This window comes from Astyanax mexicanus, chromosome 21, assembly GCF_023375975.1.
Source record: "Astyanax mexicanus isolate ESR-SI-001 chromosome 21, AstMex3_surface, whole genome shotgun sequence".
Taxonomy (NCBI): Eukaryota; Metazoa; Chordata; class Actinopteri; order Characiformes; family Acestrorhamphidae; genus Astyanax; species Astyanax mexicanus.
In genome coordinates, this window is record NC_064428.1 from 41,806,479 (window position 1) to 41,827,891 (window position 21,413).

General features: G+C 43.2%; 2 protein-coding genes across 7 annotated transcripts; both read left to right on the plus strand.

Annotated features, from left to right (window-relative positions):
• The first annotated feature begins 31 nt into the window (after nt 1-31).
• thumpd1 (THUMP domain containing 1) lies at nt 32-3,202 on the plus strand. 3 transcript variants are annotated; one of them, XM_007237874.4, is made up of 5 exons: nt 32-293; nt 1,030-1,243; nt 1,331-1,505; nt 1,952-2,200; nt 2,574-3,202. In XM_007237874.4, exons 2-5 carry the CDS (start codon nt 1,052-1,054, stop codon nt 2,939-2,941), a joined length of 984 nt encoding a protein of 327 aa, XP_007237936.2. In that variant the 5' UTR covers nt 32-293; nt 1,030-1,051; the 3' UTR covers nt 2,942-3,202. The 3 variants fall into 3 exon arrangements, with proteins under 3 accessions (XP_007237936.2, XP_049325319.1, XP_049325318.1); XM_049469362.1 differs by lacking the exon at nt 32-293 and adding an exon at nt 846-876; XM_049469361.1 differs by lacking the exon at nt 32-293 and adding an exon at nt 938-968.
• A 1,849-nt stretch (nt 3,203-5,051) lies between these two features.
• LOC103030717 (axin-1) lies at nt 5,052-20,253 on the plus strand. 4 transcript variants are annotated; one of them, XM_022674409.2, is made up of 10 exons: nt 5,052-5,679; nt 12,516-12,996; nt 14,125-14,565; nt 14,733-14,870; nt 15,075-15,171; nt 16,629-16,766; nt 16,846-17,132; nt 17,228-17,395; nt 18,098-18,379; nt 18,553-20,253. In XM_022674409.2, exons 2-10 carry the CDS (start codon nt 12,587-12,589, stop codon nt 18,677-18,679), a joined length of 2,088 nt encoding a protein of 695 aa, XP_022530130.2. In that variant the 5' UTR covers nt 5,052-5,679; nt 12,516-12,586; the 3' UTR covers nt 18,680-20,253. The 4 variants fall into 4 exon arrangements, with proteins under 4 accessions (XP_022530130.2, XP_022530131.2, XP_007237937.3 ...); XM_022674410.2 differs by lacking the exon at nt 5,052-5,679 and adding an exon at nt 9,369-9,455; XM_007237875.3 differs by lacking the exon at nt 5,052-5,679 and adding an exon at nt 10,359-10,552.
• The last annotated feature ends 1,160 nt before the right edge of the window (nt 20,254-21,413 follow it).

Genomic DNA, 21,413 nt, shown 5'->3' on the forward strand with positions numbered 1-21,413 from the left:
AAACAGAGGCTTTTATTTTGACAGCGAGTCTCTTCATCGCCGCTGGCTTAACGCGCTCAGTGGAACGCGTGCCCGCGCGCCGGTACACGTGCTTACCTAGTAATTAATAATCAGATCTCAGTGATAAACTGTTTCTATAACTGCGCGCGAGGACTTTTATCAAACGCGTTTCTCGGTGTAGCAGTGTCCCTCTCTGCTCTCCGTTACACCTCGCAGTAGCGCTGCTGCTCGCTCTCACGCGCCCGGACTGTGAGTTGGTGTGTGTGTGTGTAACTGTAACCAGGTGTGTTCAGGTGAGTGTATACTCTGTGTGTGTGTGTGTGTGTGTTCAAGTGTGCTCTGTAGTATTCATGTGAGTGTGTCTCCAGGTGTGTATGCCGGTTTTGAGGTGTGCGTAAGTTTGTTTCCAGGTGTGTGTGTGTGTGTGTAGCTGCACTTGGGTGTTGCGGTGTGTTTTGTTGTAAGTTTGTTTTCAGATGAGTATGTAGCTGTGTACTCAGGTGTGTGTGTTTTTTTTGTCCAGGTGAATACTCAGGTGTACATGTGTGTACTAAGGTGTGTGTGTGTTCTCTCAGGTGTGTGCTGTTTGTGTGTGTACTAAGGTGTGTGTGTGTGTGTGTGTGTGTGTGTGTGTGTTCTCTCAGGTGTGTGCTGTTTGTGTGTGTACTGAGGTGTGTGTGTGTGTGTGTGTGTGTTCTCTCAGGTGTGTGCTGTCGGTGTGTGTTCAGGTGTGTACTGAGGTGTGTGTGTGTGTGTGTGTTCTCTCAGGTGTGTGCTGTCGGTGTGTGTTCAGGTGTTTACTGAGGTGTGTGTGTGTGTGTGTGTGTGTGTGTGTGTTCTCTCAGGTGTGTGCTGTTTGTGTGTGTGTTCTCTCAGGTGTGTGCTGTGTGTGTGTGTTCTCTCAGGTGTGTACTGAGGTGTGTGTGTGTTCTCTCAGGTGTGTGCTGTTTGTGTGTGTGTTCTCTCAGGTGTGTGCTGTTTGTGTGTGTACTGAGGTGTGTGTGTGTGTGTGTGTGTGTGTTCTCTCAGGTGTGTGCTGTCGGTGTGGGTGATGTCTGAGGAGAGCAGGAAGCGAGGTTGGCGCGCTCAGGCCCGGGGGGGTAAGCGTGCGAGGCGTGAGCGGGCGCTGTGTACAGGGATGCAGGGCGTACTGATCACCTGTAACATGAACGCGCAGAGGTGCACGGCGGAGGCGTACAGTCTGCTGGGGGAGTACGGGGACCGGCTGTACGGCCCGGAGGAGGTGAGAGTCCTCCGCCTGAGAAAGTAGTTCCGGCTCGTTGGGCTGTGCGGGATCTAACGGCTGTACGTTTGTGTGTCGCTGCTGCAGCTCGGAGATCCTCAGAGCAGCAACAGCGACGAGGAACAGGACGAGGACGACGTGGAGGCGGCGCTGAAGAAGGAGGTGATGCAGCTCCAGGGGTCCAACAAGAAACGGAAACGCAGATTCCAGGCGGTGGACAGCGGAGCCAACAACGTCGTCTTCATTCAAACTCATCACGTCGGTGAGAAGCTCTCTTCCAAACACCACTGCTGTCTGACCCAACACCATCGTTCTCCTTTAAACCTCAGTGACTGTGCACCAAACGCCGTTGTTCTCCTCTAAACACCACTGCTGTCTGACCCAACACCACCATTCTCCTCTTAACCTCAATCATTGTCTGACCAAATAACACAGTCCTCTGTCAAACACCACTGCTGTCTGACCGAACACCAACATTCTCTTCCAAACATAACCACGGTCTAACCAAACGACATCATTCTCTTCCAAACACCACTGCTGTCTAACCCAACACCACTGTTCTCTTCCAAACACCACCATTTTATTCCAAACATCACCGTTCACTTCCTGAAACCACTATTGTGCCAAAAAACACCACTGTTCTTTTTCCAACACCACTACTGTCCAATCATAACACCAAACACCACCAATCATCTCTCATTTCCTCAGATCCTGAGAAGCTGGTGCACCACATCCTGCAGGACATCTACCAGACGAAAAAGAAGAAGTCCCGGGTGATCCTGCGGATGCTGCCGGTGAGCGGGACCTGCAGGGCGTTTCCTGAGGACATGGAGAAATACCTGAGCTACTATCTGGAGCCGTGGTTCAAAGCTCCAAACCACGCCTCCTACCAGATCAACTTCAAAGCCCGGAACAGCTCCCATAACAAGAGGGACGACGTCATCAAAGCCCTGGCAGGTACGACCCGGGTCTACACCAACCACACTATCACTTTCTGTAAAACACCACCAAAAAACACTATTCCCCAACAAACATCACTATTCCCTATCAAACGCCACCAAACATCAAGTATCACCATCAAGACACCAACACACTATTCCCCAACAAACATCACTATTCCCCATCAATTCCCCATCAATTCCCCATCAAAACATCACTATTAAATATCACTATAGCCCTTCAAACCAATGTTAAACCAAACATGATTTCTATATCTGAATGTGTGTATATGTATTTATTAATGTAATTTTACATTGAGCTTCCTCCTCCTCCTCCTCTTCCTCCTCCTCTTCTTCCTCCTCCTCTTCCTCCTCCTCCTCCTCTTCCTCAGGTCTGGTGGCGAAGCTGAACCCGGAGAATAAGGTGGATCTGACGGATCCGGAGCTCACCATCATCGTAGAGATTATAAAGTCGGTGTGCTGCGTCAGCGTCGTCCGTGACTACACGCTCTTCAGGAAGTACAACCTGCAGGAGGTCACCAGAGAGCCGGCCAATGAGAATCAAAGGGCAGCCAAGAGCAAGGCGGAGCCAACTGCAGACGAGGCGAGGCCTGAGCATGAGAAGGAGGTGGTGGAGGCGGGGTCAGAGCAGAAGGAGGCAGGGCAAAATATAGAGGAAAAAGAGGGTGGGACTGATGGTGAGAAGGAAACTGAAGCTGTTGCTCAGGGCAACGGGAGTAAAGAGGCGGAGCCAGAGTGATTGACAGTGTGACAGATAGGAGAAGACTCTGACCAGTTTTAAAAACACTATGGACTGGGAGAGTGCGCTGAATCTGAGTCAGAGTTTTCTGTGTGTTTTGGTTTTAATTATAGTGGGTTTTTTTTTTGTTTTGTTTTTAAATCGTAATTTTGTGTTTCGAAAAGTAGTTTTATTTCCTCTCAATTTTGTTTACAGAAGTCTGGATTGTTGTTTTTATGCTGTTTACTTTGTTTTGCAGCTGTAAATAAACAGTTAATTGTCTGTACAAGTTTTAATTTTTGGTTTTTTAAAAATATATTTTTATTAAATTGCTTGCTGTTTGGGTGTTCCTTTAGATTAGCTACTTAGCTAACAAATTAGCGCACGCTCAATCAATAGAGAACTCGAAAGTTCAAGTTAAAATGGATAAACTTTCCACTGGTGGAATGGGTGCTTATCTGTTAACTAGGTAGCTAAGCTAATTGTCTAGAAGGGATTTCAAAAAAGTTAATTACGGATAAAGTTTCTAGTTTAACAAGTCTTAATTCAGAAAAAAAAATCAAATAAAGATAGTTTTCAATTCTCAGAATAAAAGTCTTTATTTTGATTTGAAGTTTTAAAAAAAATCGTCATTATTTTTGATGATTTGGAAGTCTCAATTCCAAAAAAGTAGCAATTTTGTGTCAGTTCTGAAAAATCCTTTTTTATGCGCCTCTCAAACCTGAAAAAGAAATCATTATTTTAACTCTGAAAAGAAACTTTAATTAAACTGAATTAAAAAATATATATAGTTTTACGAAATACAATTTCAGTCTTTTTATATGAGATCATTATTTTAATATATTCAGTCAAAAGTTTGAGAACATAATTCAGTTCATCCCCCTCCACCAAACACACACACTCACACACACACACACACACACACACACACCCTGCATACTGATACACCGCTAATTAGCAGGACATAAGGTCTCTGTCTCTAAAGGTCGGGGGGGCGGAGTCTCAGCACTGTTTCCTCCTGGAGGATTAGCATCCATTTAGCCTCGGCAGCGCTGACCTTTCAGCTGTGTGTGTGTGTGTGTGTGTGTGTGTGTGTGTAAGAGAGCAGCTCTGCAGGGTCTCCAGAGTCTTACTCCATCCTTTGCAGATCCCCTCTGTCACACACTCTCTCACACACACACACTCACACACACCCCGAGCCCCCAAAAGAGCACTACATCCAACCGCATATTAAAACGATACTTCAGCAAACAATGGAAGCTTATACCCCTTAATTAGCACTGAGATATGATGTTGTTATTATTACGCAATTTAGCTCCGAAACAATGTTGTTATTTTAACTTAAGTCTTAAAAATGTTATTTTGACATAGGTCTGATTTCTAGCAAAAAAAATGTTGTTCTTTTGATGTAAATCTTATGTTGGTCTCAGTTCCAAAAAATTAAGTCACTATTTTCACATACGTCTCAATTTCAAAATATGTTTTAATACATATTAAAAAAAATAGTATTTTGTCGCTAGGCTCAGTTCCGAAAAACAAGAATTAAAAAAAAATATGTTGTCCTGACGAAAGTGTCAATTCAGAGAAAGTAAGTGATAATTTTGATTTAAATCTCAATAAATAAAAAAAAAGAATTATTATTTTATATGTTTCATTTCCGTAAAAAGGCTGAAAATCAAGTCGTTTATTCGTCTTAAACCATATCTAGAACCTCCATTTCCCACCCACTGTAAATCAGAACGTGACTTTGCGATTGCGATTTGCGATAATGTTGGTGGTTAATCAGTCCCAGCCAATGAGAGAGCTGTTTAAGGTTTTATATTTATTTTATTTTATTTTATTTTTCATTTAAACTTCTAGAACCGACAGGCTCCTTTAGGTACAATATTTAGAACCTTTATAACTTAAAACAATGATATTATAGTGTGTTATGTGTAACATTCTAACAAATGTAACAAATCAAGATCTGGAACACATGTAGATGAAGAAGCTGCACTGGTGAATGATGGGTAGTGTAGTTATTTCAGGACTACACTTTTCGAGAAGGGGAGGGGGAGAGGAGGACCCACCCGTGCCCCGCCCTTCCTTAAACAGCGAGGAAGGCGTATGTAGCCATTTTGCCTCGCGCCTCCATCACGACCGGACCTGGAAAATCGAGCAGATGGGATTAGCATGTGTTAGCGTGCTAGTTTTGCTCTGCGGGTGTTGCATGCTATTCTGTGGCGCTCTGAGTGTTATATGAGCGTATCATTTATATGAGCGTAGCATTTAGCTTCCGCTACCACTCGCTGTTTGTCGGCAGCAGTAGCAGCTGCTGGTTACCGGACTCGACTGATCTGCGTCTGATCGCTGCTAGCGATGCTACAAACAGATCTGAAAGCGCTAACATCGTCTTTTGTTAGCTTTTGTTAGCTTGTCTGCTCGCATGAGAGTGTGAGCGTGTGAAGTACGGTTGGAGTTAGCCCCGACAGCCAGGACACAAAACAGAGGGCGAAATGTACAACACCACATCAAATCCTGTTAGCGGCGGGGGAGTCGGCGCTAACGCAGCGGCCGCTAGCCGGCTAGCCTCTTGCAGCAGACGCCGCAAAAGGAATGAAAGAAATAAAGGAAAGAAAGGGCAGAAAAGACGAGCGGAGGGATGAGAAGACCGCCGGAGGTCACTCCTTCGCCCATCAAAGATGGCGACCCCGGTTGTGGCGGAAAGTCGGCGCTGGGAGCTGATCCGGTTGAAGGCTAGAGAGCACCAGCGCCTTTCGGTAGGTAACCGCCGCAGTGAAAGGAGCGCGAAAGTCCGGCTTTTAAAATTCAAATATTGTCCTTTTTGCTGCGGGGCTTTATTCCCAGCGTGAGCGGCGCCGGGCCGGGCGCATTGTCCCGTCCCGCTCAAATCCACCACATCAATCGCTTTGACTGCCGCGGATAACAGGGCTGGAGGGGCTAAACGGACGCATCAAAGACGCTAACGCGCTACGCAGGGGGGGTGGGAGGGAGAGCATGAAAGCATCCAAACCTTATATAAATATATAAAATATATAGACTTACATACATTATTTACAGTGTAAATACATTGAACACTTCTTAAAAAATGCACTTCTGAAATTGAGGGGATCACAAGACTGAGTTTGTCCTGCTATTGTTGGACTCTACTGTCCAGAGGAGATTCTTGCACATTGCTGTGAGGATTTGATTGTATTCATCACATTCAGAGCTGAGAATTAGTGAGGTCACGGTGTTGGAGCTATTTCCCAACTCATCTCCAGCTCATCCCATACAAATAAGCTCTTGTTTGTTTATTAATCTGTTGCAAATAATGATCATAATCTATTGGCAAGACTTTTACCTTTCTAGACCAGACAAGACAAGCTGTGTGTATGTAAGCATTTTTGCATTTGTTTGTGTCATCACTAAGTGCTTAAACGTAAAAAAGGTTATGTGTAATTATATAAATATATATATATATATATAACAATATATATGTCTTTAAATAATGGGGAGTTCCTGCAGGTTTAGCCGAATTTGGAATAATAAAACAGCAGGGGTGCAAATCCCATAATGCACTGCAACTAATCCAATCAGAGAGTTTAAATGCAGCGATACTCTGCTCACACACACCACACACACACACTTTCACACAAAGACAAACTGCAGGGGAGACCTCACACACACACACACACACATTTTGCTGGATTTATCGGGTTTGGAGTGTGTAAGCAGGTGAAAGGATATCTCACAGTTGTTACACCACATAGTGATGAACACACTGTCTGATGCCTGAAACACTGTTTAAACAGATTTCAGCTCTAAAACCCGTTTTAGAAATCGCATATCATTCATCTGGTGGAGGGATACGTGTGCAACATACAGGGCGTAATGAGGCAAAAAGTAGTCCCTAAAGTAACTGAAAGGAGAATCTAGTTATCTCCGCAATCCTGGACATAAAATGAGATTGAGATGGTTGGGTTTTGAGGTTCTACAGGTTCCGTATGGAACACACAGATGTTGCTACAGCTGGGCGTGTAGATCCTGTAGCTCTACACTCGTTGAAGCTGAAGCTGAGTCCCAGCTGCTCCATAAATGCTGGATTGGTGATAGATCTGGAGAGCGGGCAGGACGAGGAAGTGCTGCAATCTGGTGGAGACTGTGTTCCTGGGAAACCCATGCTGTGTGTGGGTGAACATTATCCTGCTGAAAAATGTATCTGCAGGATGTTCTGCACAGATCACTGAGATCACTGTTAGTGTTTCCTCCTATCACTACTACTAGGCGTGACCGACTGTCACTGTATGTGATGTTCCACAGATTATCAATCAATCACACCAGCAGTTTACAGTGTGAACTCTTCAGTCCATGTGACATGCTGATTAGTTTATTCTGTTATGCCCTAAACACACCCATGATTAATTAAGATAATTGGTACATAATTAGTACATAATTAAGACAATTAGTATATTTGTGTGCTTCGAGCTGAGCAAGGTGTACTTTTCCCATCGTTATGATAGCAAAGACACACTGACATGCCCTAAATCAAACTGCACAGTTCACAGAATACAGGTCGTCTAAAGATCACTAAAATAAAGCCACCAGTGTCTAATCAGACCACACCTGTAATTATTTGTACATCCACATACAATATATATAAAACACAGTTAATATATATAGAGAGAGGTACTTATATAAGTGTGTGTGTGTGTGTGTTTGTATGTGTGTGTTAGTAGTAAGACTGAGAGACAGATGCAGTAGAAGTCTGAGATGTCGGACCCCCAGTGGGGGTGACCTTCCACACATTCATACACTCCTCGTCTTCACCTTCCTCCCCCTTTCCCCCGGGGTCACACACACACCGCAGGATTCATGTCAAATTTATGAGTGTGTGTTTGTGTGTGTGTCTGTGTGTCTGTGTGTCTCCTGTGGACAGTCTAAAGGTCAGGATCATTGTCTTAGGAAGGGCTTAAGGAGAACCACTGCAGGGTTATTAATTACTCAGCAGGGGGTTCACTTCTGCACCAAAACAACCATACACCCACCACTGTACTAATATATATATACACTAATGCAAAGTTACTTTATTTCAGTACTTCAGTTCAAAATGTTAAACTTTATTGTTGATGTTTATGGCTTACAGCCAATGAAAACCCATTTGTCTCAGAAAATTAGAATATTATATAAGACTAATTGGCACTTTTGTCAGTGTGGGCAGTGTGCCAAGTCCTGCTGCAAAATAAAATCCATGAAATCCGCATCTCCATAAAAGATCACAGGGTGTCGGAATGGTATATGTTTATATTTCTCTACATCGAATCACAATCAGATTCACTCTATCTGGATGGAGAGATTTATCTGGATAGGGGTTTTATTGAACAATGAGAAGCCAGAATGAAAACCAGCTGAAATGAAACAGGAGTAACGAGACTGTTTTTAATAAAATGTAAGGAGGAGAAAGTTCAGATAATTGTGTGAAAATGTAAAAATAATTACTATAGTAAAGTATAGATAACTTACATTTATACTTGTGTAACGTAACAAAGTATTTGTACTTCTTTACTTCTACACACCTTTTGGTATAGTATATGTAGTGTCTTTAAGGCTTAAAGCTCTAGGCGCCTGTTTCCACTCACTGATTGGCCACTTTATTGAAAACACCTACCTACTGTACCTTATACTGTCACTCACTAATTGGCCACTTTATTGGAAACACCTACCTACTGTACCTTATACTGTCACTCACTAATTGGCCACTTTATTGGAAACACCTACCTACTGTACTTTATACTGTCACTCACTGATTGGCCGATTTATTGGAAACACCTACCTACAATACCTTGTGTTTCCACTCACTGATTGGCCACTTTATTGGAAACACCTACCTACAGTACCTTGTGCTTCCACTCACAGATTGGCCACATTATTGGAAACACTTACTGTTCCTTGTGCTTCCACTTACTAATTGGCCACATTATTGGAAACACCTACCACCCCTTGTGTACGTCACATTTAAAAGCTAGTGCCCCCAGTGGAGTGGAGTAGTTCATATTTTTATATTGTTTTATATTTGTTGTATACTGTGTATTATATAATACATAATCTTCATATTTATGACATAATAAGAACTCCTCCCCTTTCTCTTCTATCTCTCTCTCTCTCTCTCTCTCTCTTTTCTTCCCTCACTCCATTATGTCTGAAAAAAACACACACAGCTGGATGAGGTGTTTGTATAACAGTGTGTGTGTGTGTATAACAGTGTGTGTGTGTATAATAGTGTGTGTGTGTGTGTGTGTGTATAACAGTGTGTGTGTGTATAATAGTGTGTGTGTGTGTGTGTGTGTATAACAGTGTGTGTGTGTATAATAGTGTGTGTGTGTGTGTGTGTGTATAACAGTGTGTGTGTGTATAACAGTGTGTGTGTGTATAATAGTGTGTGTGTGTGTGTGTGTGTATAACAGTGTGTGTGTGTATAATAGTGTGTGTGTTATTAGGCTGGTAAGTCTCAGGCTGGTGCAGACACTTCTGTTGCTCTGACCCGGACAGTATGGAGGTAGGTGGCTGGTCAGTGTGTATAAGTGTGTGTGTGTGTGTGTGTGTGTGTGTGTGTGTGAATTGTTAATTGTGTGTTGTTATTATGACGCACTGAATGCTAAACTTAAATTGTATTCATAGGATTAAATATTAATGTACTTATTTATTATACATTTTCAATCATAATATTAAACCATGTTGCCTTAATATAACCTTAAGTAAACTTAATCACTTATCTATTTATCTGTTTATTCCTGGACAGGGTGACAGTCCACCACAAAATTAGGATTTTTTTTTTATTTTTATTTTTTTTTTACTTTTTTTCATGTTATTTTCCCATATAGGTATAGATATGTTTATAACTGTATGTCTTCATTTTTTTAGTTTATTGTTCTTTGTATTTTGCGTTGATTATTTTAATTTGTTACATCATTATAGTGTTATATGTTTTATTACTTAAAAACATGTTTTTATATATTTTCTTCATTCCTTTTGTTTCATTGTTTTTCTTTTTAATGCATTGATTTAATGCATTGATCAAGTTAATCTTCCGTTTGTTTATTAATTAATGTGTGGTTTATTAATTTATTTGTTATAAATGATAATAGTAAAAATTTTAAAGCAATAAATTATACAAAAAAACTAAAGGCTCATATATTTTTTTACATGTTTATTCTATTTATTTTATTTTTCTTCTTGTTTTACGAAGGTTTAATTGTTTTATATATAAGATTGATATATTTAATTTTACATTATAGTAACGTTAATATTAGTATTGTTATTATAAGTTATTAAAGGGTTTAAAGCTCATTCACTCGTTTTTTTTACGGAATTATTTGTATATTCATTAACGGCGGGATCTGATTGGTTGTTGTTCTTTGGATCTCCGTAAGGAGGCGGGGCGTCGTTGCTCTGTACGTCCTACGTCACAGCACGTCGTGTCCGGCACGTACGCACGCTCTGTGTGTGTTTGGTGTGGAGCTGGGAGTGCAGCAGTGTGTGATTGTGTATTAGTAATGGTGTGTATTAGTGTGTGTTAGTGTTAGTGTGTGTATTATAATAGGGGGTGAATGCGGGCTGATGGCGCGCGGGCGGCGGAGGGCTGCGGTTCTGCGGGTAAGAGCGGTTTATCTCTCCGTGTCTCCGGGTCTCTCTCTCTCTCTCTCTCTCTCTCTCTCTCTCTCTCTCTCTCTCTCTCTCTCTCTCTCTCTCTCTCTCCCGCTCCCTCTCCCCCTCCCTCTCCCCCCCCGGTGCCGGTTCGGTCGGGCCGGTGTGTGGCGGGTTCTGGTGCCGGTAAGCCCGGTGGTTCCGGTTCTGCAGCGCTGTGCGGTTCTCCGCCGCTGCGGGTCGGTAATTACCGCGGAACGCCGATACACCGCGGAACACTGCGTATGCAAATTAGTCTGTAACCAATCCCCTCGAGCCTTACTGTGCTCTGGGGGACCCCTGACCAATCAGAACTAGTCTTAGTACTGGGTCTCAGTGTTGTGGCTCGGTGCCAGCTTCAGTACTGGTCTTAGTACTGGTCCCAGTGCAGTGTTCAGTTCTATTCTTACTGCTGTGGCTTGGAGCTGGGTTCAGTACTGGTCTCAGTGCTGTGGCTCAGTTCTGGGTTCAGTACTGGTCTTAGTGCCAAGTTCTGTACTGATTTCTGCATGCTTCTCAGTGCCGGGTTTAGTTCTATTTTGTACTTCTTGGTCTTCGTACTGTCTACGTGATGGGTTTAGTACTGGTCTCAGTGCCGGGGTCAGTACTGGTTTCTGCATTTGTCTCAGTGCTGGGTTCAGTGCTATTTTTACTGTTGGGTCTTAATACTGTGCAGTTCTGGTGTAAGTGCCACATTCAGTGCTGTTCTTAGTGCTGGTCCCAGTGCAGTGTTCAGTTCTATTCTTACCGCTGTGGCTCGGAGCTGGGTTCAGTACTGGTCTCAGTGCTGTGGCTCAGTGCTGGGTTCAGTACTGGTCTTAGTGCCAAGGTGGGTTCAGTGCTATTTTTACTGCTGGGTCTTAATACTGTGCAGTTCTTGTGTAAGTGCCACATTCAGTGCTGTTCTTAGTGCTGGATCTTTGTGCCAGGTATCAGGGTTTAGTGATTAGGTCTCTGTGCTGGTCTTAGTGCCAGGTTCAGTGCCAGGTTCAGTGCCAGGTTCAGGGCAATTCTTACTGCTAGGTCTCGGTCGGTGCCAGTACCTTATTATTGTAATGATATTGTGTAGTAACCTGCCAAACCCTCACTGTTATGGTTAGTGTGATGTCTATTGTCAGTAGAACCCAACAGCACACATTCATCAAAAATAATCATTAATGTGTAACTGCTCAAATCTTTAATTTCAAATTCAAAACGTCACTGTCCAATTAAAAACAAGTATCTCCAAAATGGAAAATTTACAGGAGAGAGAAACTACTTCAAAAATGTAAAAAGAGTTTGTTTATAGGCTATTTTGAAGTATTTCTATTGATTCATTCATCAATAAATTTTGGCACAGTGTACGGGACAATTCGTTTGTTCAAATTATGTAGTAAACTAAAAATCCCCAAAAACGGAGATACTTGATTTTCGTTGAACAGTGACAATCTTCGTTTCTTTTCTCCATAGTAAATACACTTTACCTTGAAGTATTACTAGGTTATTTAGGTTTTACAAAATATATTGAAACCAAAATTATTTGGTCAAAAATAGCAAAAAAATATGCCTATTTTTAAGTATTATTGTGTTTTGTTGGTGTGTGTGCAATTTCTGTTTCTTTCATTAAGGGGATTTTAACACCTGAAAGTCCGGATCAGATTCTGTACCGAGCTTCATGTGTGTTACGTTTCATATTGTTCTGTATTTAGTGCGGTTAATTTTAGTTCTGGATTTGCACTTCAGTATAGTAACCTACGTGGGCGGAGTCTCCCTATACGTCACACTGATTGGATTGTAGAATGCTGTGAGTTCGACAGCTTGTCTCTCCAGGTGTTGTGCTGAATTGTTCAGCAGAATGAGTGTAACAGATTCCTTGGTTTGGACTGTGGTTTTTGAAACCTGTTTTTTTATTTTAGACCCAAACTGTAAAGTTCCTTTCTCTCTGTCTCTGCAGTATGACTCACCTGCCAGCGCTCCTCTGACCCCTGACCCTGTGTCCCCTGTGTCCCCGTCCTGTACCCCACGATGAGCGTTCGAATGCGTGGCTGCCATGGAGACCTGCCTGGCCGGTTTAACGAGGACGCCCCCCGTCCCCCTGTCCCGGGAGAAGAGGACAGTGTCGGTTTCCCCTCCGCTCACTCCCCGTACCCCTCCAAGCTGGACTATTCGTCTGCCACCCCGCGGCGTTCGGACCTGGACCTGGGCTTCGAGCCCGAGGGCAGCGCCTCACCTGCCCCTCCTCACCTGCGCTGGGCGGAGTCTCTGCACTTCCTGCTGGACGACCAGGATGGCACGTCGCTGTTCCGGGCGTTCCTGCTGCAGGAGGGATGCTCAGACTTGCTGGACTTCTGGTTTGCCTGCAGCGGCTTCCGGAAACTCCCGGCGACGGACGGGCAGGACGGGCGGAGGCTGAAGCTGGCCAAAGCCATCTATAGGTACGGGCTTATTCGAAGGGTACACATACAGAAAAAAATAAGATTTCACTTAGTTTCTTTAATTTTACCATATTAAAAACTTCTGAAATATAATCAAGAGGAAGATGTATGATCCCAAACCATCAAACCACCAAACTGAACTGCTTGAATTTTTGCACCAGGAGTAAAGCAGCATAAAGTTATCCAAAAGCAGTGTGTAAGACTGGTGGAGGAGAACATGATGCCAAGATGCATGAAAAAAACTGTGATTAAAAACCACCAGGATTATTCCACCAAATATTGATTATTTCTGAACTCTTAAAACTTTATGAATATGAACTTGTTTTCTTTGCATTATTTGAGGTCTGAAAGTTCTGCATCTTTTTTGTTATTTCAGTCATTTCTCATTTTCTGTAAATAAATGCTCTAAATGAGAATATTTTTATTTGTAATTTGGGAGAAATGTTGTCTGTAGTTTATAGAATAAAACAACAATGTTCATTTTACTCAAACATAAACCTATAAATAGTAAAATCAGAGACACTGATTCAGAAACTGAAGTTCACATTGGATGATGGATTTTGGAACATTTGAAATTCAGTTTAAAGTCCATTAACGTTCAGATTCTCTATGAAACAAATTCATATTAAACTGTATGTCTCAGTAACCCTTTAAGCAAAAGCAAATTTGTGATTTTGTGAAAGCAAAAATGTGATTTTTTTTTTTCCCCTTGCCTAAAGTTGAATTTGGAACTGAAATTTAATGTTATATGATTTGGGAAATAGAAGTTTTTTATTAATCCTGCTTTTCATGTTTGAGGATGAATAGTCGATGATTTCGTTTCTTAAAAGTGTTTATTTTCCAGTGTAATAAGGTTTAAATAAGCAGATTAAAAAAGAAACGACTGCTGCTCCAGTGCTAATTGTTGGGATATAAACTTCTATTCCAATTAGCCACTGCTAATTGGTGAAATACAAGCCTTGATTCCTTGGTAGCTACATTCGCATCATTGCTCCAGTAATAATTGGTAAGATGTGTGCCTTCATTTCTTGTTGGATACATTAGCCTTACAGCTACTGCGTGAAACCAAAGATGGCTGATTGATTGTAAAAAAGTTGATTATTTGAAATATGCACTTTTTCCGGACAGAAAGTACATAGCGGATAACAGCAGCGGCGTCGTGGCGAGGAAAATCAAGCCAGCGACGAAGACCTTCATCCGGGAGTGTGTGTGCCGCGCCCAGGTGTGCCGGGCCCTGCTGGACTCGGTTCTGTTTGAGCAGGCCCAGGTGGAGGTTCAGGCTCTGATGGAGGAGCACACCTACCCGCTCTTCCTGAAGTCGGACGTGTACCTGGCCTTCGCCCGCCGCTCCAGCGCCGACCAGCAAAGTCCCCGCCTCTCCACCTCCCCCGGCAACCAGGAACTGCCATTACCGGGGTACCTGCCCACGCTGATGGAGGATAAGGAGTGGGCGGAGCCAGTAGATACAGGGCACGGCCCATCTGGTAAACTCACCCAGAAGCTGCTAATGGAAACCGCCGCCCACCGCAGCACACCCAATCAAAAGAGGCCTGACCACTGGGAAGCCAGGTGTATATCACAATACCTACATTTAGAGTGTTATCGATATATATATTTACACTAATGAAGAGCTTGTGTCACAGTACTAGCATTATATTAGAATGTGTGCGTATTAATAACCCACTATCAATTGAGTGATTTGTGAGTTTGTATAAATTGAATTTCTGTGGTTGCAGGTTTGGTGTGAGGGAGTTAGTAAACCCGTATTATGTAAACAGTGGGTTTGCTTGTGCACCAGCTGCCAGCGCCAACGACTCCGAACTCCAGAGTCTGTCCAGCGACGCAGATACCATCTCTCTGACGGACAGCAGTGTGTACGTATTAAACCCTGCATCAAGACGCCCACCTGACCCAGTGGTGTAAAGCATTGCTGTGTTGGGTTCTTTGGAATAATGGTGGTCTATACAGTACATTTGGAATGAGCTTCAGAATTAATTGTCCATCATCAATATAATGAATACAATCAAATCCTCCTCACAGCAATGTTCCAACATCTCTCTCTCTCTCTCTCTCTGTAGTGATGGTATTCCTCCGTACCGTTTTCGGAAACAGCAGCGCAGGAATATGCAGGAGAGCGTTAAAGCCAACGGACACGTCCCCCTACCTCACATACCTGTAAGTATCTGTATTTTACTAACTAAACCAATTTGGAGGACAGTGACTGTTTTTATGTAAATTGTTTGATTCGGAGATGACCTAATGTGACCTTTCAGGATCATGAATGTGATTGTTCAGGTTTGCAACATAGAAGTAATAATGTGATTGGTCAGACTTGCCCTTGATATCCAGCATGTGATTGTCTAGGTTTTCCTACATATTTACGTTTAGGATTTAAGGATGCAGTTGGCCATTTTGCCCTTGGAATTAGATATGAGATTGGTTTGGTTTTCTCGTGGTACTGAGGCTATGACTGGTTGAGTTTGTGCATTGGATTAGGGATCCAGTTGACAGTATACGGTTGGTCCTATGCCTTGTTTGCCTTTGGGGTCATGCACATGATTGGCTGGCCTTGTCCCCAGAATTAGCGATGGATGCCATTGGTTGAAATAGCTCTAAGGCTTGATGTGCGGTTGGTCAGGTTTGCTCCCAATGTTGGGCAATCTGATTAATTGGTTGGACTTGCTCATAGAATCTGTGAAGTAATTGGTCAGATTTGCGCACAGAATTGGGGATGATACTGCCAGAATCAATGATGCGATTTGTTAAAACTGCTTGTGAGATTGAGGATAGGATTGTACTTGGGCTTGTTTTCGGGGTTTGGGATAGCATTGAATGGGTTTACAGTCAGGATCAGGTGCATGATTTGGACAGGTCTGCCCTTGGGTTTGGGGACACAATTGTTAAGACTTTATTTGAGGATCGGCGATGCAATTGGTCAGGCCCACCCTCGGCATTAGGATTGCAATTGATCGAGCTTACCCTTTGGGTCAAGGAAGCGATTGGTTGGGTTTGCCTTTGGGTTCGGGGATGCTATTGGTTCTACTTGCCTTGGCATTGGGGATGCAATTGGTTGGGCTTGCCCTAGGGGTCGTGGATGCCATCAGTTCTAAATGCCTTTGCATCAGGGATGCAATTGGTTGGGCTTGCCCCAGGGGTCAGGGATGAGATTGGTTGGGCTTGCTGTTGAGATTAGGATCGCAGTTGGACAGGCTTGTCTACAGGATCGGTAATGCTATTGCTCTGAGGTTGAGATTGTCTGGGTTTGCTTGCACGGTCAGGAATGCGATTGGTTGGGTTTGGGATTGGATGTGCAATTGACTGAGTAAGCTCACAGGATCAGGGATTTAGTCGCTTGGACTTCCCCTCGGGATTGAGGCTTGTACTAGGCTCCTTGCGATGCAGCTGGCCAGGCATACCCATGGTTTTTGGAGATGCTTTTGGTCATGCTTGCCCTTTTGAAAGGGGTTAGCTCTCGAGATAGGGTCTTGATTGGTCAGGTTAGCTCTAGGTATCTATCTCAGCTAAAGCCGTGAGTTCTGTAAAGCATGAATATTAACGTGATGTATAAGTATCCTGAAATTGTACAGAGGAAAAACACTGTAAATATTATATGTGTGCGTATCTGTCTCTAGCGGACGCATCGATTGCCAAAGGACATCCATGTAGAGCCACAGAAGTTTGCGGCAGAGCTGATCAGCCGCCTGGAACTGATCCAGAGGGAGAGAGAAAACCAAAGGAAGCTGGAGGAGAAGCTGCACAGAGTCCGCATGGTGAGAAAGAGAGGGAATGTGTGAGAGAGAATTTGCGAGAGAGAGAGAGTTGTTTATATATCTCCTCTTCCATCAACAGGAAGAAGAGTGCGAGGATGCTGACGTTTCCACGGTGACCTCGTTGCCGGGTCCTTGTCTCCGTTACCATGGCAGCAGTGTGGGTCAGTGGGGTGAAGATGCGCAGGCCATTTTGGACGAGCACCTGCAGCGGGTCATGAAGAGTCCGGGCTGTCAGTCACCCAGAAACCCTGCACATGCACACATGGACTTGCATCGCTATGGGAACGGAGGGCGTTGCTACAGTGATGGCGCAGGCATCATGCCAGGGGCCAATCATTCCAATCAGAGCGAGGCATTGGGTTACAGGTTGGTGTTTCTGGGTTTTATATTGTGAGGTTTTAATTAAGTGTGTGTGTTTGCATGAGTAAGAGTGTGTTGCGATAAAACGTGTGTGTTTGCAGCAACAGCAGGGGCAACTCATTATCTCGCCGTAGTGCGAAAGGAAACAGCGACGGTGGGCGTGGTTTTGATGGGCGTGGCTTGGAGCTTCCAGAAGATGCAGAGCAGAAACAGAAGATCCTACAGTGGATGATGGAGGGCGAGAGAGACAGTGGACGCTACAGAAAGAGGTATATTACACATGCATACAATCAGTCATGTACAATAACTTAAAAACGGGAATGCAATTAGAGCAGTTTAGCTCTTGGGATATGTGATGTGATCAGGGGTGCGATTGGCAAGCCCGTGCGAATGTCTTTGAGATTTAGGAATGCGCCTGATCAACTTTCTCTTGGAATTGAGGATGCAATTGAGTGGACTTGCCCTAGGGATCGAGATTGCGATCGTCTTGGGGATCCAAATTGCGATTTTCCTGGGGGAGAGAGTTGGCGATCACCCTGGGGACCTGGGATTGCGATTGCCATTGGGGATCGGGGATTGCGATTGCCATTAGGGATCGGGGATTGCTATTGACTCTGGCGACCTGGGATTGTGATTGCCATTGGGAATCGGGGATTGCGATTGACATTGATGATCGGGGATTGCAATCGCCATTGGGGATCGGGGAATACAGTTGTTCGAGCTTGCCCCTGGGATTGCGGTTGCAATTACCTCAGGACTGGGGGTGGAGTTGCCATGGGCATTAAGTGGGATTGGGGATGTGATTGGTTGGGCTTGTTCTGGGGATTGGTAATGCAATTAATTGGACTTGCCTTCAGGGTCTGGAATGCGATTGAGTAGGCGTCCTGTTGGGATGAGGGATGCAATTAAGCTGGTATGCAATGTTTACAACCATGTGTGTCTCTCGTTTTTCTCTCTCTTTCTTTCTCCAGCACTAGCTCGTCCAGTGTTCGTCCAGGGTGGGGTGGTGCATCCAGTGACCGCTATGATCCAGTCCCCAGCACCAGCCAAACAGAAGAGGGTAGGCGGAGATCTGCACCGCAACACACCAAGCAGAGGTTAAAGTCCAGCTCCAGCAGGAAGGCTGCATGTGAGAACATCACCGTGGCATATTACTTCTGTGGAGAACCGATTCCGTACATGACGTCCGTTAAGGGCAGGGTCGTCACCCTCGGACAGTTCAAAGAGCTTCTGACCAAGAAGGGATCTTACAGGTGAGATATATAATTGCCATTGAAACGGTACAGCATTGGACAAATGTTCCATTGCAATACTGGTTAGACAACGTTTGGCGTAACGCTGGACAGACATTTCAGTGCGATGTTACTATTATTACTTTTAATTTTATTATTTTATTATAATTATTATTATTCATGTGTTTTTTCAGGTTTTACTTTAAGAAGGTGAGCGATGAGTTCGACTGTGGGGTCGTCTATGAGGAGGTCAATGAGGATGACGCCGTTCTGCCCATATTCGAGGAGCGAATCATCGGGAAAGTCGAGAAAATCGACTGAATGGACACAAACCTCCCAAACGGACTGAAAACCACACCTACACTACCACACGAGTGTTACACTACCACACACACGAGTGTTACACTCCACACGTTCGCCCGATGGGTGTTCACTACCAAACAGTGTGTTCATCTACAACACACTTAGTGTATCAGTGTTTCACACAGTCAGTGTTCCCGATTCACAGAGCATCAATAAAGCATGCAGCTACGCTTCAAATCTAACCTCTTCTAAAATAATACATACCGGTTTTATTCACAACAGGCTCTTTTAGATGCAGTAATAAACCTTAATCCTAACACCTCCTAAGTCTAACATACTGGAGGTGTCGTCCTGATCCACCCTGATGTTAATCCTGTTACACTCTGCGTGAAATACAGTAATACATACTGGATGTGTTAAGCGTAGCACGCTATGTGAAATGTGGCAGTACACACTGGCTGCATTAAGTGAGACCAAACTGCGCAACGTATTTTAATACAGACTGATTGTGTTCACAGTGTGAAATACTACAGTGTAATACATACTGGTTGTATTTCACATTTATCTCACACGTGTTAATAGAAATTGATGGCATTAATGAAAACAGTACAGTACAATACAGTAATACATACTGGTGGCATTAATCCTAACGCATGATATGTAATAGGATAATACTGGTGTTGTTAATAGTAATACACTGTGTGAAATACACTAATACACACCGGATACAGTAACAGTAGCATGCTATTTAAATAGAATAATACGTACCGGATGTTTTAAAAGTAAAACGCTGTCTGAATGCACTAATGCACATCGGATACACTAATGGTAACTTTCTGTTTAAATAGAATAATACATACAGGAAGGCTTAAAATGAACACACTGTGTGAAATACACTAATACACACCGGATACACTAACGGTAACATGCTATTAAAGGAGGATAGTATTTACTGGCTGTGTGAAAAACAACACACTGTGTGGAATAGAGTAATACACACTGGGGTGTGTGTGTGTGAGACTCTTATTTTGAAATTTTACCTTTTTTTTATTTTGAATTTTGGAACACAATGGCGTCCACCGGAGTGTTTGTTTACCAAATCTGTGTATTTTTGATACTGCACTCGTGGGAGGCGTGTGTGTGTGTTTTTATAATGTTAGGACTTTTATTTTGAAGCTGAGCTGAGCCCCGCGGTGTGCGGATTCGCAGCTGCTTTGGTCTTCCACTACTTTTGCCTCCAGTGATTAAAAAATAATAATATTAATAATAATGATTTTAATGCACACACTCCAACAGCTGGACCATTTTCAACATTTTTTTATTTGTATTTTTTTTTCTTCTTCTTCTTCTTGTTTTTTTTATGTAACCGTTATCTAAATACACTCGTGATTTCCCATAGGGGATAAAGGGAAGTGATTGGTCGAGCCCGAGGTACTATAGACACTACAGCAGAGCGGGGGTGTCACTGATACACTCACTGTTCCAGGATCAGCTTTAATTCTGCATTTCAGTGCTTTATTATTATTTCATTTTCTTGTTTTTTTTAGTCATTGTTATAAAAATCAAATAAAATTCTTGAACACTAAACCAAATCACATATCTATTTTTAATAGATTTTAATATTATTAAATCCCACACAAACATTAAATCTGAAACCACTGGGATATTCAAGGATACTCTGGGATGCTATAGGTTGCTATTGGTAACCCTGGGACGCTATAGGTTACTCTGGGGTGCTGTAGGTTGCTCTGGGTTTCACTGGGATACTCAAGGTTACTCTGGTATGTTATTGGTTATTATGGGTCACACTGGGATACTCTACATTACTCCGGGTTACTCTATGATATTCTGGGTTGGTATTGGGTTAAACTTGTAGCCTCTTGGATATTTTGTATTACTATAGGTTACTCGGGTTATGTTGGGATACTTGAATGCTTTGGCTTACACTGGGATAAAGTACAGACTTAGATTACAGAAAATGTACAGATAAAACAATAGAACTCTACACTGATACAGCACAGAACACAGGGAAGCTCTGTAGAGGAGAGATGTAGAGGTAGATAAGGCTCAGGTGCTACACGTATTACTGAACACTGGAGGGCGCCAAGTACCCATAATATTAATAGTACTTTTTGTACCTAAGGGGTGTTCTTAAACTATGGGCCGGTAGTGTAACAATAAAAAAGCAATGGAAATTATTAGAATATAACTAAGTCAGACATATCAAAAATGTATTTATTAAGAAAAGTTGATATATTTCTGTATACTTTCACAGAACCCACTCTTCTGTTTTGCTGTTGCTGTTAAGACAAGAGGGATGCAACTCCCTGGAAAATCCCGTTAATATTCCTAATACACAAAAAAACATGAACCACCAACCATGTGTTCCAGCACAGCGCAGAGAGACCGTTCAGCTGCTCATCTGCCACCAACCTCAAAACACTCAGATCACCCACTCTGGTGAAGCTCTTTACCTGCTCTGGCCGTGGTCGGGGGTTTTCCAGGTCGAGCAACCAAAGACTCCTTACCATGATTTACAATAGTGCAAGGACGATCACTTCCACCCAGTGTGGGATGTGTTTCACTTCTGCTCAGGCTTTAAAGAAGCACTCCTACGTACCTGCTGGACCTCACCAGTACCCTGAGTGCCACAAGGTCTTCAGTACTTTCAAACCAGATTTCAAAGCAGTGGATTCACACTTAGCACTTTTCCACCAAAAGGACTTGCAGCATTTTCATTTGTTTTAGTGGA

Coding starts and splice junctions, on each gene's coding strand:
- thumpd1 (XM_007237874.4), top strand. CDS start 1,052: ATGTCTGAGGAGAGCAGGAAGCGAGGTTGGCGCGCTCAGGCCCGGGGG. Junction 1,244..1,330: donor GGCTGTACGGCCCGGAGGAG/GTGAGAGTCCTC, acceptor TCGCTGCTGCAG/CTCGGAGATCCTCAGAGCAG. Junction 2,201..2,573: donor CGTCATCAAAGCCCTGGCAG/GTACGACCCGGG, acceptor CCTCTTCCTCAG/GTCTGGTGGCGAAGCTGAAC.
- LOC103030717 (XM_022674409.2), top strand. CDS start 12,587: ATGAGCGTTCGAATGCGTGGCTGCCATGGAGACCTGCCTGGCCGGTTT. Junction 12,997..14,124: donor CTGGCCAAAGCCATCTATAG/GTACGGGCTTAT, acceptor TTTTCCGGACAG/AAAGTACATAGCGGATAACA. Junction 16,767..16,845: donor AGCTGCACAGAGTCCGCATG/GTGAGAAAGAGA, acceptor TTCCATCAACAG/GAAGAAGAGTGCGAGGATGC.